Source organism: Helicoverpa armigera, chromosome 16, assembly GCF_030705265.1.
Source record: "Helicoverpa armigera isolate CAAS_96S chromosome 16, ASM3070526v1, whole genome shotgun sequence".
In the NCBI taxonomy this organism is placed as follows: domain Eukaryota; kingdom Metazoa; phylum Arthropoda; class Insecta; order Lepidoptera; family Noctuidae; genus Helicoverpa; species Helicoverpa armigera.
This window is the reverse complement of record NC_087135.1, coordinates 3,709,950-3,722,783: the sequence shown is the minus strand read 5'-3', so window position 1 is coordinate 3,722,783 and position 12,834 is coordinate 3,709,950. Positions and strand designations below refer to the sequence as shown.

At 39.3% G+C, this 12,834-nt stretch overlaps 1 protein-coding gene across 1 annotated transcript in view; it reads left to right on the top strand.

Annotated features, from left to right (window-relative positions):
* Nucleotides 1-12,834, top strand: part of LOC110384525 (fasciculation and elongation protein zeta-2) — a 37,760-nt gene that overhangs the window by 22,374 nt on the left and 2,552 nt on the right. The window contains exons 2-6 of the mRNA XM_049844597.2: nt 3,814-3,922; nt 4,595-4,726; nt 5,076-5,196; nt 11,396-11,652; nt 12,364-12,439. Of these exons, the coding sequence (XP_049700554.1) occupies nt 3,814-3,922; nt 4,595-4,726; nt 5,076-5,196; nt 11,396-11,652; nt 12,364-12,439 (695 nt within the window). The remainder of the gene's footprint in view (nt 1-3,813; nt 3,923-4,594; nt 4,727-5,075; nt 5,197-11,395; nt 11,653-12,363; nt 12,440-12,834) is intronic.

Below are 12,834 nucleotides of genomic sequence, written 5' to 3'. Positions count from 1 at the left end.
AATCATAAACATTCGAATTAAGGTTATTTTACAGTAAATATTATCAAAACAAAAAAACTATGCGATGCAGTTTACAAAACAAGAAAACAATTTGTTTGTAACACAAGCAATTTGATATGCATTAAATCCATCTACCGGCTTTAAGACAGTAAATAAACAATAAGTTTCGAATAATCCCTTCACTGTAGAGACAATAACGACTGAAGACGAAACATTCTACAGAACCATCAATTACACTTACAGAATAAATATTTACATTACGAATGTTTGTCTTCGTTCAAACATTGGTGTAATCTCTTTGGATAACTGGAAATGTCATTCCAAAGTTAAGCAAAAGATTGTGTTGTTGCCACACGTGGTATAGATGTGATAAATATGCAAAATGTCATCGATGAGTGTCGTTTCAATCAGCACAGGCGGCCATATGGTCTGACAGTCTGACGCAATGCTAACGACCGCACCAGACCTCATGCTGTTGACATGATTTGGTCTCGTTCTAACCAAATACGCCTCCGCATATTAGCTAGACATAACAAAAAATGTTATAACAGCTGACATCATTGAAAAGCTTAGTAAGAAACAAAGAGAAATGTTCCCGTTAACTTAATGTACGCACGTGTACCTTTTCTGCTCAAGATAACGTTACAGAAAGACTTACATAACTATTTAGTTTATATTTTTTAATGGAAATGCGAGGACATCATTTACTTAACAAAGACTTGTCACAGAGCAGATGTCGATCTAGGTTAGGTGACCAAATAAGTCAAACAGATAAGACTATGAAAACAATGTAGGTAAGTGAGGCCCCACGGGCATTCCGTCTAGATTCATCTATGTGTAAGTTACAAGACGGTATAGAGTAAAATTTTAAATATCCGATATCTCCCTAGTTTTTCTAATGCATCCTCAATTTCTTGTGGTTGTGTGGACTTTTCGTACGTGTACGTACGACACAAACAAGACAAAACTTCGGTTGTCTTCCCTAGCTTTTGATTTACATCACTAAAAATCAACACTATTCCTTCATTCGAATAGGTTGCTTCTTTATAGTTTCAAAATAATTATCAAGACCCCCAAGAATAGTGTGTTGCCTAGTTCGTATTTAGGTGCTCTACTCATTGCTAGACCATCTGGTGTGAAGCCGAGAATAGCATCCAGTTCTTCAAAGAGTTTTTATTAGACTAGCTCAGTGGGTGTTGATAGTCATTGTTGCTTTCCAATGTGCACTTGTTTTGATTGCATTATGTTCTTTTAGATCAGATGCTTTCTGACGTTATTGGATCATTTCTAGGCGGGCTTTTCGTTGTTTGTACCATGAGGATAGGTCCTTTCTGATAAAGCAAGATGCGTCTATAATTTATAACCTTAATGTCTTTGTTGCCTTTGGAAGCAACACCATTACTCACTAGGACGTCATGCAAGCGTACCAAGTTCTGATCAACTGCATGCAGTACTTATACGTAATATAAAGTGACACATTCCTCAATTGAGCGGTAGCGTGCCGCGAGATCTCAAATTAGCGCCAATTTATGCCTCCGGGCTGAGTCACGGGCGCGGCTAGGTGTTCATACCAGTGTCATCCTCAACATTGGAAATATTATCAACAGTTCGACGAGCAGTTTTAGTTTTGAGACTTTTCATTGTTTATGCAACTCTTTTCAATTGTTTAAACCAACGGAAACCTCGATGCGGTTCAATTACTCTCAAAATAACTGATCGCATTTAAAAAGCGAAACTCCTCTACAGTTTGTAAAACAATCAGACGCACAGCTTTCAAGTCTAAAAATTGTTCAATCAACCTTTAGCTTTTACTATCCATGAAAACGATCAAAGAGAATCGTGATTATCAATTGAGAGATTCCATCTAAAGAAATTGGACCATAAAACCAGAGCTTATAATGATAAAATTAAATTATAAATTTAAAAAAACCCCCGACCCAAAAAAAGTATGCAATAATTATGACATAAGGTTAAAAACGCTAAACCCTATAAAAAGCAAAAAATAACTTTTAACACTACGTAAACTGAATTTTGTCGTGTCGGGGGACCGCTATTATTCATTAATTTAGATACGTGTTTTTTTTTTTAAACGAATGTTGTAATTAGGTAGGTATCATTTTATTTATGTAAGTATATATGAAGGTAAAAAGCGGTCCCCCGACACGTCAAAATTTAGTTTACGTAGTGTTAAAAGTTATTTTTTGCTTTTTATAGGGTTTAGCGTTTTTAACCTTATGTCATAATTATTGCATACTTTTTTTGGGTCGGGGGTTTTTTTAAATTTATAATTTAATTTTATTTCATACTTTTTAAAGGAGCTCCTTAATTTTTTCTTCTTTCATTTTATTTATTTTATCTTAAGATGGGGTCGCTATATGCGATCTCGGCCAAAGGAAGCTGTTTAACAATCCTCATGACAAACTGGCTCTGGGAGAATTGCACAGACTGAGAAACAATAAAGATTAACCTTTGGACATTCTAGATTTTCAGCAAAAATATAAATCATCATCATATAAATAAGGTTCCATCCGCCACATCCCATTTCCAGCATCAGGTTCTCGTCAATCAGAAACATGAAGAGAACTCGTCAAGACAAATTCAACGAGCCCAAACTCGATGGGTTTACTAAAAGGCAGTTCAGGGTTACGTCTCCTACCTTCGTGCCCTACCAGCAGACCAGCTCAGTGGTTCCAAAAGACATTAGTGTTTCAAATTTCAGATCCCACATATACTTGCAAGTAAAGAGAGCGTGTAACATTCCTATCACATCTAGCAAACGAGCTGATGACCTTGAAGACCTGAACCGATTTCCACCAAACATAGCTAAGAACACTCCCGACTGACATACCTTTTAAACAAAAAAAACCGCATTACAATCGGATCATCCGTTTGGGAGCTACGATGCCACATACACACACACACACACACACACACACACACACACACAGACACGTCAAACTTATAACACCCCGTCGTTTTTGCGTCGGGGGTTAAAAACTACGATTCGGTGTAGATACAATGACCTTGTTGGCGAATAATTGGGAACTGACGCAATTGAGCTCTTCCCAGAGTCGCCGTCGGGAACTCAGGATGTCGGGGAATTAGCTGGAGCTCCACGAATTCAAGTGTGTGACTTTTGTTAGATAAGGTGTAGAAAGACACCAGTGATTTCTTATCGCAATTTAAAGTTCAAAGTGCATCTGACATACTTAGTTGTTCTATCAGCTTCTTTGTTACTTTCGTACTGTTATCAAAATGTTGCAAAAATGTTATCAACTCTCTGGTGTCACTGCAGAATGTCTCGAATATAATGGCATTATGACATCTTATGACTTAATACTTTATTAGTGTGTGCGAGTATTATTCTCGTAAAACTTGAATAAACAAAGACACAGAACCTTCACACGAGAATTCCATCCCATAACACAGTAATGAACTGACGACTATAACGTTTTATCGTTTAATTGTAGAAGATGGTATAATCTTTTGAAGTTTATAGGCATTACTAATTCAGTAGAATATCCAGCGCGTTTCCAAAGCCTTTTTAATCCTCTAACGAAGCACGAACAACCGAACAGTTACATTAATCATTATGGCTTTAGATAATATCACGGGCCACGGCATTTGTAGTAACTTAAATGTACTTCCAAATAAGTGGTCTTACCGACATATACCGTCGGTTTATCGTTGCCCCTTTTAGGGATTATACAATTTATGTATTTGTACCTGAAGGATACACGCATTCCTTTATAAGAAAGTTGATCATATATAATTTAAGACTCAGTGTACTTAATTTATGTTCTTTTTTTCCAGAATGTGGTGGACGATAACTGGGAACTTCGGGAACATTCTTCCTATTGACTGGACTAAATCGTTCTCCAGGAAGATGCATATCCCTACATTGAACCTTAACGAAAAGAAGGTAAGAACATTTGTGGTCACTTTATATTTCCTCCACTTCCAAAAAAGACCCACTAAGTACCAGGCATACTTGCCTACTATAATATGAAACACCGCAGATTTCAGGTACAAAAAACGTCTGGTCATTGTTGCATTCTTACAATAATTCAGACGGGCAATTAAGCAGCATTAAATCTTTCTTATAAACTAAAAGTTAAAACCGCATAACTAAATGCACAACCACTTTTATAAATCCAAGTAAGATAACTCCACAAAATTCTACTGCTTTATTCAACTTTTTTGTAACATTATAAGATGAGCCAGCAAAAAACTCTGTGAATAACGTTATGCATTGTCTCGTGGGAAAATTAACTCTTTTGGCGTATCATTATAATGTAATGTTCATCAAACAACAATGGATGTTCCAGTTTTTGATGAGTTTTCGCTGTTTTTGCTTCATGTAACTCAGGCGTGTGGAATTTCACACCATGCGGCTGGTGCGATATTAAATTTGAATGGCAAAAGTACAATATGATATGTTTTACATGTAATTCCTTGTTTGAATCACTCAAGTAATTTACCTGTAAACCCTTGCGAGTTACTCACCCAAAACACAATCCAAAAACCATCTTTATCGTCTTCGTAATAAGACTGTATCTTCCAAAATTCAACATCCAACTGTCTCCCTGTCCAGAGTTCAATGACACCTGACGACGAGATCCACAGCTCGGAAGACGAAGCCGTGGCTTCAGACCTGGATATGCACGCGCTCATCCTGGGCGGCTTGCACCAGGATCATGAGTGCCCTGTCAAGACTGCTGATGAGGTAAGATAGACGATTATAGGTCTTGTTGTGAGGTACATAAGTTATAGATTTCTGTAATGTACGTGTAGCTGAAGCGTAAAATCGTTCTTTCTCGATTTTTTGGCTCGTGTTGACCGTCACCACCAATTAAACATGACGACGTCGTATGATTTCAATAATGTCCACCTTATAACTATTTCTTTAACTACTTTAGAATTTCAACATTTTCTGAACCATTTAGAACTTGGAATCCAGGTACCAAATCCTACATTCTTCAGGAAATAATTTACCTACATTTGAAGCAATTACCACCAATCAAGAAACTAGGCTTGAATTCTTAGTTATAGCTTAAACGTTTCTTGGAATGCAGGTGATCCAGGAGATTGATGACATGATGCAAGACACGCCTTCATCTGAAGGTGACATTATTGAGTACAACGAGGCTTTGGAGAAAGGGAAGGAGGTACTTAGCGCGCCGCTCTATGAAGATAGTAAGTACTACCTATATCTAGCTTCCGCCCGCGGTTTCACCCGTGTCCCGAGATAAATGCTTCCCATAGCCGGTGACAAAAACTATCCTATGTCCTTCTCCCTGGTCTTAGCTACTTCTCTAATTTTCAGCTTAATCGGTCCAGCCGTTCACGCGTGATGGCGTGACCAAGTATATATGTAATTCTTAAATCTCCTTTTATCCTGGTCAATTCAAGCATATTGACACGGCTGAAAATCTTTTAAGAATTTGCGTTTCAAAATTTAAATAGAGTTTCAGGCAAACTCTTTCTCAAAACAAGGTTAATTTAAAACGACATAAATCTTCAGAATTATGACAGCAAAAAAATTCTAAGGCCTCAGAAATGATGAACAAAACACGCCTAATGATTTAAACGTACGAAGGTCAAAGCAAATATTGTCAATTGGACGTAAACATCCCGAGCATGAATCATGTTCGCAGTCTGCTAGGAACATTAATGTGTGGACGTCATACATACACATATAGAACTGAAAACTCCAGCCTAAGAGACCAGCCCAACTCGCACACTGCAAACTTTTAGTCGGCCGATAGATTTTTCGGGCTCATTCATCAGTATGGAGATGAATTGCGCAAATTACAATGATGAAGTATTTGGCTTTAAAAACTTAGAGTGGTTTCATACTTTTCTTAAAAAAACAACCAACTGTCGGCCTACTGTTTAGTATGCAGTGTGCGGATACTCTAACACTAATTAAAAAGTCTAAAAATAAACTAGCTATTAAAATACATTTTAATTTGTTTGCACCACGCGTTGACAAGACTAGAGGAGACGTAGATATATGCATAAAAAGCAACACTTACAAATTCTAAAGTCTTCGTTTTTCCTTACGTAAACTAGTATAAAAATAAACAATTCTTTTTTAAGCACATCAAAACGCTTTTAAGTAAAATTATAAATAGGTCCCTTGTTAAATTATAAGTCGGTAAAACTATCAACAACGCACACGTTTTTTTTTGTAGCAAGGTACCTAGTTATAATATAAACAGGTTTGAAATTAAATATAATAGTAAACAGACTGTTCAAAATATCTAGAATTCTAGACTTTATCTTGTGAGAACCGAACCGGTTTGCCTTTTTTACCCTTAATGGAGACAGTTGGCGTTTTTGTACGTAATGACATAATTGATTTCGAAGCAATTTGTAACTTCTTGTCATTGTAAAAGGAATTGATGAATATAAAGTCGGTATACATGGCTCCAGGATACGTTAGTTTTCTGTAATCTGTGGCCAGTATTAGGTGCAGCTAGAGATGTAAAGTGACCGTCACGTTATATGTGACCGATCAATCTGACCGAGCATATTGGACATTTATCCAATTTGACCGGTCACTTATTGTCATTTATTGTCAGCAACGTCAGAATCGTTTTTTTTTTGTTTAAAAATAGAATTTAGTAGAAATAAACGTTTTTTCTTTCTTTATTTTATAAAACTACGGAAGTTTTAGAATCATCGAAGCTAACCAAATGTCATTCATCGATCTTTAAGATAAGATTTCGCCCGGCGGGAGATGTCGTGCGGTGTTCCGCAGGGGTCGGGCCGCTCTTGTGGAACATCGGCTACGACTGGGTGCTGCGCGCCGACCTCCCTAGCGGCGTCAGCGTGGTCTGCTACGCTGACGATACGCTGGTTCTGGCACAAGGGAGGTCGCACCAGGAGGCGGCCGACATAATGACGCGCGGGGTTGCGACGATCATCGAGAGGATCTAGCTGCGCCAAGGGCCCCTGCCGTAAACTCTACGCGGCGGTCATGCGGTCCATGGCCCTTTACGGGGCCCCGGTTTGGGCACTTTCGGTACGGCCGCGGGCTGTACACTACCTGAACGTGCCCCAAAAGGTGATAGCCATTAGGCTAATCCGGGGGTACCGTACGATCTCCCGCGAAGCAGCTGGCCTACTTGCTGGACTGCCACCGTGGAATCTGGAGGCGAGAGTCTTCTTGCGCCTGTACGACTGGCGCAAGGAGACACTGCGCCGGGGGGAAACTCCGCTGCCGCGGCCAGTTGTCGCGCAGCAGGGGGAGCTCCGGCGCGATCTCATGGTGGCCTGGAGGGAGCGACTGTCGCAACCCAGTGCAGGGCACGCCACCATCGTGGCGGTAAGTCCCCTCTTTGAGGAATGGCTCGGGAGGAGTCATGGCGCCCTCACGTACCGCATGACGCAGGTCCTCACCGGACACGGTTGTTTCGGGAAGTACCTGCACCGAATCGGTCGTGAGGAGGCGCCCGGGTGTCACCATTGTGCGGACAACCCCGAGGACACGGTGGACCACACAGTCCAGGTGTGCCCCGCATGGGAGGGGCACCGCCGGGTCCTCGTCGAGGCTTTAGGCGGCGGCGACCTTTCGCGTCCGGCCCTGATCCAGGCCATGGTCCGGGGCGAGAGGGAATGGGATGCCGTCGCCTCCTTCTGCGAAGCAATCATGCTCAAGAAGGAGGAGGCGGAACGCCAGAGAGTTCGCACCTCTCATCCCAGCCGCCGTGCTGGACCAGGTAGACACCATGGGCGCCGGGTGTCGCGAGATGACTCCCGGCCACCGTAGGTGCGGGTCTGTGGGCGGTGAGTTCGGGTGGCTCATCGTCCCTCTGTCTACTCAAGGTGCGTACAGGAGCGTACGGATTGCGCGTACCCTGGTACGCGTACTCAGTTTACGTGTATCCGGAACGCCTAGTCCATACCTGCAGCTACGCGTTCACTCTTGGGGTACGCGTACCGCGCGAGCCAACTCGCAGCGCGAGCGACCGTCAGCCGGTTTTTGGTCGCGCGTCAAAGAGGACGCACGCGGCCGGCTACGCTATATTTGGACGGCAAAATGAATAAACACGCGTGTTCTTGTCGGAGTCATGGCGAATGACTGGGGCTCGCGGAGCGCTCTGGATCGATTGATCTCGCGTACAGGTTCGCGGCGCTCCGTACAGGAGCTGTACGCGTATCCAATGTACGCGTGGACAGTGTTTCCCAACTACGCGTAACACAGGAACACGCTATCCGTACGCACCTTTAGACGACAGACCCGTGTCGACGGCGCGCGTTGCTCCACGCGCTCCTCAAAGAGATGTCAGCAACCCCAGAGGGGCCCAGCAGGGCCAAGGCTTGCCGGGGCTGCGGGTTGTTCGAAAGAGTTACCGCGGCTCTGGTACATAAAAGGCCTACGACGGAACACGACGGTTTTTAGTCAGTAAGAGTCTGACACTCCCTCACCGCTGCTAACCCACAGCGGGAGGGGTCATTTGATGATTTTTAACGTCGATAAAAAAAAAGATTTCGCCGACACTCTATGATTAATGATTTGTATACATCAATAAAAATAAATACGTACTTGAGAGTCTATCTTTTTAAAAGGTTATCTATGCACTATGTTAGTTTAGAAAGGCAATAGGTATTATTTCACATTCATAATGAATGTTTTTAATTTGCTTGAGACGAAAATAATAATTGTACCAAGTTAAAAATACTTATTTAATATATCTGACCAGTCTGACAATAAATGTCCAATGTGACCGGTCACTTAATAGTAATTGACGGTCACTTATCGTATGTGACCGTCAGTTTACAACCCTAGGTGCAGCTATAAAACGTACCTATACCTACATCAAATATAACTTATAGATCAAATATAACGTATACATCAAATACAACGTAGGTATACCTACACCAAATATAACGTATACACCAAATATAACGTATACACTAAATAAACGTATACCTACATCAAATAAACGTACATATTTTCACATCAATTTACCTACTTCCCCGGATTCTGGCCTCAATTATAGTAGTAGGTATCTACGTCATGTTTCCACCGAGCTAAAAACTGGACCCGTGAGAATCTTTCGACAAAGATAGCAATTATATAAGTGGGTGACATAATGCTCGGTAATAACAACAATTCTAGTTGACAAATAACTGTCATAATGTTTACTGAACATTGCCTTTGTGCTGCTGATTTATCCCAAACTCTTACGTAACTAAACTAGAAATTGCTTGATTTAACTGAAGGGCTTTTGTTTTGGCATTACTAAGCCAAGTTACTTTTGGATGCAGTTACTTTGAGAAATAATAAACATAAGAAAATTATCATCAATGTAAATGTTTATTAAACATCAAACAAACAAAGTGGAATGTAGGTAATTAAATTATAGATACCTACATCCTAAAAGTTGAAATGACTTAAAAATAAAACAAAACCAAACAACTTTCAATTCAAGAAACTAACACTATGCATTCCTAAACTAATCAATGTACAAATTCAGTGTGAAAGTAAATCAAAAACTGTTGAATAAAGCTCTCGATATTCATCATTCAACGTGGACGTACAATCAAGACCACTGCCGATGCCCGCCGCTGCGCAATCGCCGATTCTTTCGCTTGAGTACATTCACCCCTGCGCTCGCGATTAATTTGGCGCATCGCTTTGTTTTCTCAACCTCGAACGTATAATTCCAAACGTTTATATTCACCGTACAAAATTAATTAATCAGATTAAAGATAAGATATATTTTATAACCCAATTACAAACTATAATAAAATGAATCGCGATCTTGCTCAAAATACGTTTAAAACATCTGATTAATGCTTTCTGGTCGGAATGAGTACCTACGGTAGTAAACATTAGTATGTCTAGTAAATCTTTTAGAAGAACAACAGATGTGAACTATTCTCGATCTTATTAGATACTAGCTGTTTCCCCGCGGTTCCACACGCGTCCCGTGGAAACTTCTTCCTGTAGCCGGACAAACCATAGCCTATGTTATGGGGATAGTGTAGCTTTCTAACAGTAAAGTATTTTTTCTAATCGGTTCTGTATTTTCGTAGCTTTTAGAGTACAAACTAACGAACAGACAAAAAAGATTTCTTTTCATTAAATTAGTATAGATCTACGAGTATCTAGATCTGCTTTGCTTCTAATACAAAAACATGTGCTTGGGAATAAAAGATAAACTTTTACATAAAGATAGGGCTGCCATTTCGAATTTCGCCAAACCCGGACAAATATTTAAAAAAACCCGGACATTTGGCGTAAATCGCAGTTTATCCCTGGACGAGTCCGATTTTTTTTGTTTAACAAAACAAGACCTAATTTTTAATATTACCATATTACTTAAATTCAATGAGGTCCTTCCTTACATGAAAAGTCAGGGCCGTCTCTAGCTCATGTAGTATCTAGTATCTATTGAAAGATTGTGACTTAATGTATTTCGAAGGTCATAAATAAGAAAGCTCATATGGAAACTAGAAGTTACCTTCTTGATAGGTTAGACAAAAAAATGTTGAAAAATACAAACAACTGCAAAGTAAAGTCGCCGCGAGCGCAGCGAGCGCGAAAATTTTTGAGTTTTGGGTCACTAAAGCACCTAAACTTGTTTAATAAAAAAATCCACAAAGTGAAGAAGCCGCAAGCGAAGCGAGCGCAAAATTTTTTGAATATTGGGATATTAAAGTAGCTAAATGTAAAAAAATGTGTTAAGAAAAGAAGCCGCGAAAATTTTTGAGTTTTGGGACACTTCGACTTCTGCATTATTAGGCGCCCGGGTTATTCGCATACCCAGGCACCATAGGTTAAGATGGCCCTATGAAAAATGTCCGGGTTTTCCCCGGACACTTCTTGAAACCCCGCCCGGACGGCCCCCGGACGGCCTCCAAACGAGGACAAATCCGGGGAAACCCGGACGGATGGCAGCCCTACATAAAGACAACATCTAATAATGAATTCTCGGCGAGTACCAGACGGCTGTATCAATGTCTGAAATTCTATTAACTATACCGAATGGAAAGATAATCATGTTTTCTCCGACGTGATCTAGATACAAATACTTACCTGTGTTTAGTTCACAACCATTACGGCTTTGAACTTTAAGTCTACAAAACGTTATAGAAAGATCTAGAGTAGGTACCGAATAATTTATGTTCCTTAAGTAAATGCAAAGAATAAAACTGGATAAAGTAACAAAATTAATTTACCTAAGTCATACAAAGTAATATAGTAGTTATGAAATAGTAAGCTAAATCATGATGTAGGTACCTCTAAATTCTGTAGGTACCTACTTGTTAATTTTTCGACATATATCCGATTTGGACCAAACTTTCCTTCGTTTCAAAACTGTAGCTAACTTTACACATATAACGAAGACTATATTAATTTAAATAATTGTCATTCCAGAATTGCGCACCTACTCGCTTGCTCAACTCAACGAGATATTTATGGAGTTAGAAGTTCTTATTCGCGAGTTCTCCGAAACCCTGATCGCCGAGTTGGCTCTTCGCGACGAATTGGAATACGAGAAGGAACTTAAGAACACCTTTATATCGCTGCTGCTGGCTGTTCAGAATAAGAGACGCCAGTATCATATTGAGAAGAAGAAGAGGCCGCAGCCACCGAGGTCGCCTAATTTGAACGGCAGCCATTCTGAGTCGAAGGTAAGCTTAAACGATGTAGGTACCTATACTCTGTTTTTTAATCTCGTAGACTAAACTGACATTACGAGTGTTGTCAGTTTATTGCAATTCTCGAATAGTGATGTGGCACAACCGAAACTTTGCGTTAATAAAATCAAGTATCGTTTTTTTACAATAAGTTATCCTGAAATAATATGCTTATAAGTAATTGATGATTACGCATGGCGATGCGTGGGCCATAGGCCTCTGCTTCTCCGTACCTTTTTTATGGGAAACATAAGTTAAAATAATATATTTTAAATAGTATCTTTGATCAAAGAATAATTTCTTATTATATTATTGATGTCAATAAAGTAAACAAACAGTGAAAGTCCCTTGTAACGGATTGTTGAACCTCAATTCCGCCCACTGTCCGCGACAACTTAACTAACTGAAACGAATCAATTATTATTTGTTACTTTCCTCCGTTCTATACTTATTTGTATCTAGAACTGTCTACAAATAATATTGGTACATTTCTTTGATTTCATAACGGCCTCAATTCACTACAAATGCCAATTTTCGTAAATTAAAACTATTAATTGATTTAAAGTAAATACTTGTCATTAAAGTTTTCCGTTTTGTTTTTGTAATTTTCTAGTATAAAAGTTGTAGCTATTTTATACCTTAAAAACTTAAGTAATTTGTAAATTTTTTCTGTGAAATTAATAAATGTAATTCTGTGTGTTTCAGTATTTGACCACGGTGATACCATTCCACCTAGACAACGGACCTCCGGACAACCAGTCGCTCCAAGTGCTCATTAAGAGTGAGTATTAACAATAAATTATTATTAATTAGTGTAGGATTTCCTTCGATTTCACTTGATATTTAGGGAACTTCAAGTGGATGCCAATTTCCAGACTGATAGTAAAAAATATTATAGATGTATAACTGGCAATTAAATCCCATTGAAATCAAATTTCTAATCACTACTCGACTAATAACAATAAATTCGATGAAATGATTAAATTATTTATCAACTTCACTGATAGATTACTTCGTAACATATTTTCCTCCTTATCAACTCCTTAGCTCATCTTTAACATAACATGCGTTTAAATTTTCTTTCATTGTGCAATCGTAAACTTATTCATTTAATTCACAATTTCTTCATTTATTAATTTAACGATATCCATTGTACAAAACACTAAAAATAATTTT